The sequence below is a fragment of the Temnothorax curvispinosus genome, unplaced genomic scaffold (genome assembly GCF_003070985.1).
Source record: "Temnothorax curvispinosus isolate PA1 unplaced genomic scaffold, ASM307098v1 QBEX01009095.1, whole genome shotgun sequence".
In the NCBI taxonomy this organism is placed as follows: Eukaryota; Metazoa; Arthropoda; class Insecta; order Hymenoptera; family Formicidae; genus Temnothorax; species Temnothorax curvispinosus.
Genome location: NW_020218875.1, coordinates 1 through 3,801, shown reverse-complemented (window position 1 = coordinate 3,801; position 3,801 = coordinate 1). Strand labels below are relative to the sequence as shown.

At 31.9% G+C, this 3,801-nt stretch overlaps 1 protein-coding gene across 1 annotated transcript; it reads left to right on the top strand.

Moving 5' to 3' along the window:
- Window positions 1-375: 375 nt before the first annotated feature.
- LOC112458678 lies at window positions 376-3,699 on the top strand (the record flags this gene model as incomplete). Its single annotated transcript, XM_025022427.1, has 4 exons — window positions 376-551; window positions 900-940; window positions 3,264-3,357; window positions 3,598-3,699. Coding segments are annotated over exons 1-4 (382 nt in total), but the record flags the coding sequence as incomplete, so codon positions are not given.
- Between the last annotated feature and the right edge of the window lie 102 nt (window positions 3,700-3,801).

Below are 3,801 nucleotides of genomic sequence, written 5' to 3'. Positions count from 1 at the left end.
AAGACCGTCTTAAGTAATGTTATGAGATGCTAATACGGCTCTGTGATTGGTTCATAACATCTTAAAATTGTACTTAAGTCGGTCTTAGGCTGGTTCTACATTGGTCGTATCGTAGCATTATTCGTAAAAAAATGGATCAATCACAATCAATTATTCTTCTGAAATTCGACTGTAATTGCATGATGTAATAAACAAGGTGTGTTTCTATCCAGGTCTATTTTTCGTGACGATCTGCGCAGGTCTCAACTTTCGGCCATATTTGATTTATATGTGTATGAGTAGTGTGTATATGTAGAGCGGAGAATGTGTGACGAGACTAACGAGGTTAGATTCCCGGGTGTTTACATTAGTTTCTCAGTTTGCGATTTAGTGTTTATAAGTGAAATTTTAAACAAATTTAGTGACAATGCCGCTGTGTGCCATGAAAGGGTGCACAAACCGTTCTGGAAAAGGGAACTACCGATTTTTTTCTTTTCCAAAAAAAAGGGAGCTCCGTGAAAAGTGGATAATGGCGTGTGGAAGAAGAATAGGGGAAATTAAGGAGAAAAATGGTATGTACATGTTAATACAATTTACTTATAAGATCATTTTATTGTTCTTAAGGTGGCTCATCCGTGTAGGGCTGGAAATTCATGTGTTTATATTTTTATATTTTTCGACATAAATTTACTTGAAATACATCTCAAACATAAGTAAAATTACTATCAGCAAAATTAAAAAAATTTTAAGTACTCAAACATTAATTTAATAACAATAATATCGAGGCACTTTTTTATGATTTGTATAGTTGATCACTTTGGCGTTCAACAGCTCCTCAGAATTGTCGATAATGTCATGTTTTTAATGCACGTTTCGATTAATAATTAATAATTAATTAATTACGGAATTTATTGATGCAGCTCGTGTGTGCTCAGCTCATTTTAATGAGTCATGCTACAAGGGCTGCGTTTCGCTATTCACTCGCAGTACTGGCAGCACTGTAAATCCGTTCCAATATACGCGGCAGTAAGCTGTCAAAGCGTTTTTGTGTTCATATGACGTCATAGATTTTGTCGTCACTTCCTACTTTCATTACTGTGGCTCGCGAGGTGAGGCATTCGCAGTAAGAACATGGCGGCTATGGCGGCACCTTTGAAAAAATTGGTCCTTACCTATGTGAACCTTGCACCCGACTTTCGAAAAATTAATTTTTTTACGGAAAACGTTAGCATTTGGTTTGTAGTTGTTTGTAGTAACAAAAATTTTGTTTGTAGTTTAATACATTAAAAATTATAAACATTTAAAAAATTACTCGCACCCCACTTTGAGATAACTGAAATCCGCTTGCGCCATCTTCTTCAAAATTGTTTGTAGTTGTTTGTAGTGCTTTTCTTTTGGTTTGTAGTTGCACTGTTCAAAAGTTTTTATATTTTTGCAATAAACAAAAAGAGTAACTTTGCCAATTTTGGAGATATCTCAAATCAGCTTGCGCCATCTTTTTCAGAATCATTTGTAGTGCTTTTCTTTTTGTTTATAGTTGCACCATTCAAAAATTATTATATTTTTGCAATAAACAAAAAGTGTAACTTTGCCAACTTTGAAGATATCTCAAATCCGCTTGCGCCATCTTCTTCGGAATCATTTGTAGTTGTTTGTAGTGCTCTTCTTTTTGTTTGTAGTTGCACTGTTAAAACTTATTATATTTTTGCAATAAACAAAAAGAGTAACTTTGCCAATTTTGGAGATATCTCAAATCCGCTTGCGCCATCTTTTTCAGAATCATTTGTAGATGTTTATAGTGCTTTTCTTTTTGTTTATAGGTGCACCATTCAAAAGTTATTATATTTTTGCAATAAACAAAAAGTGTAACTTTGCCAATTTTGGAGATATCTCAAATCCGCTTCTGCCATCTTTTTCAGAAACGTTTGTAGTTGTTTGTAGTGCTTTTCTTTTTGTTTATAGTTGCACTGTTCAAAAGTTATTATATTTTTGCAATAAACAAAAAAAGATAATTTTGAGAGACAATTTTGGAGATATTTTAAACAAAACGGAACGAAAACTATTACAAACAATTCTACATCGAGTCGCGTAATTAGTTTTAAAATATTTCCAAAATTGGCAAAGTTAGACTTCTGGTATATTGCAAAAATATTATAACTAGATATATATAGAACAGTGCAAATATAAACAAAAAAAAGAAAGCACTACAAACAACTACAGATGATTCTGAAGAAGATGGCGCAAGCAGATTTGAGATATCTCCAAAATTGGCAAAGTTACACTTTTTGTTTATTACAAAAATATAATAACTTTTGAATGGTGCAACTATAAACAAAAAGAAAAACACTACAAACAACTACAAATGATTCTGAAGAAAATGGCGCAAGCGGATTTGAGATATCTCCAAAATTAGTAAAGTTACTCTTTTTGTTTATTGCAAAAATATAATAACTTTTGAATGGTTCAACTATAAACAAAAAGAAAAGCACTACAAATGATTCTGAAAAAAATGGCGCAAGCGGATTTGAGATATCTCTAAAATTGGTAAAGTTACTCTTTTTGTTTATTGCAAAAATATAATAACTTTTGAATGGTGCAACTATAAACAAAAAGAAAAGCACTACAAACAACTACAAATAATTCTAAAGAAGATGGCGCAAACGGATTTGAGATATCTCAAAGTGGAGTGCGAGTAATTTTTTTAATTTTTATCATTTTTAATGTATTAAACTACAAACGAAATTTTTGTTACTACAAACAACTACAAACAAAATGCTAACGTTTTCTGTAAAAAAATTAATTTTTCGGAAGTCGGGTGCCAGGTTCACATAGGTTTGGTCCTTGTGGACCTGGAAGGCAACAACGAGAAATATACAGTAATTGTTAATTACGAAGATGCGGAAAAAGCCCAAAAAGATTACTACTACTACTACTAAATTAATATAATTAATATAATAATAAATAATTTCGATATTTTTATAAATCTGAAAACTGTTATTTATTTTATAGACATGACTTTTGCAACATTATTGTTTAAGTACAAGATTCTTTTTTATATATTTAGAATAGGTGCTCCTATATCGTGTCACGTCGTGTCTAAGATAGGTTATATTTCTTTCTTATACGGGTGCGTTTCGACATTCACTGGCAGTACCGGCAGTACTGTGTCGTCGTTCCGTTATTCCAGCCTGAAAGTAACAGCAGCAATATAGAAACGCTCCTGCAGTTCTACTCAATGACGTCATATCGTCAGTACTTACAGTGAATATCGAAACACAACCAAGAAGGTGTCCTTCGTAGACGAGTTAGCAGGAACACCAAGGAATTCTAGGCCCCTCAACCCAGATGCTGTACCCTTTGCATTTCCAGGTAATAATGGTAATATGTATTTTATTTAATTTAGATTTGGACTCAATAATTTTCATAAATAAATTATATCAACGAACACCTTTTTTCACGTTCATATAAGAATTCTAAATAATAAACATTATCTGTGAAAGTCTTTCTCTGTTTAGCTTCTATTAGAAGTAATTTTCCAATTAATATTTAATATTTAATAATTTCTCTTCACTTCTATTATTATGTTATTATTTTCTTATTATTACAATTATTTTTCAGACTTCCAGCAGATGCTTCATGAAGTCTGTGAATTGAGCCCCGTAAATGTTATTGCAACATCCGCAGAGACGTCCACACGTATCAATGCTCCTATTAGTAATTGTAAGTTTATTATTAGTTAATTCAACTGTGTGTTATATTGTATACACTGTATGCAATTAAGAAATATTTAGCTTTGGGTTGAAAATTAATATTTCAATAAAT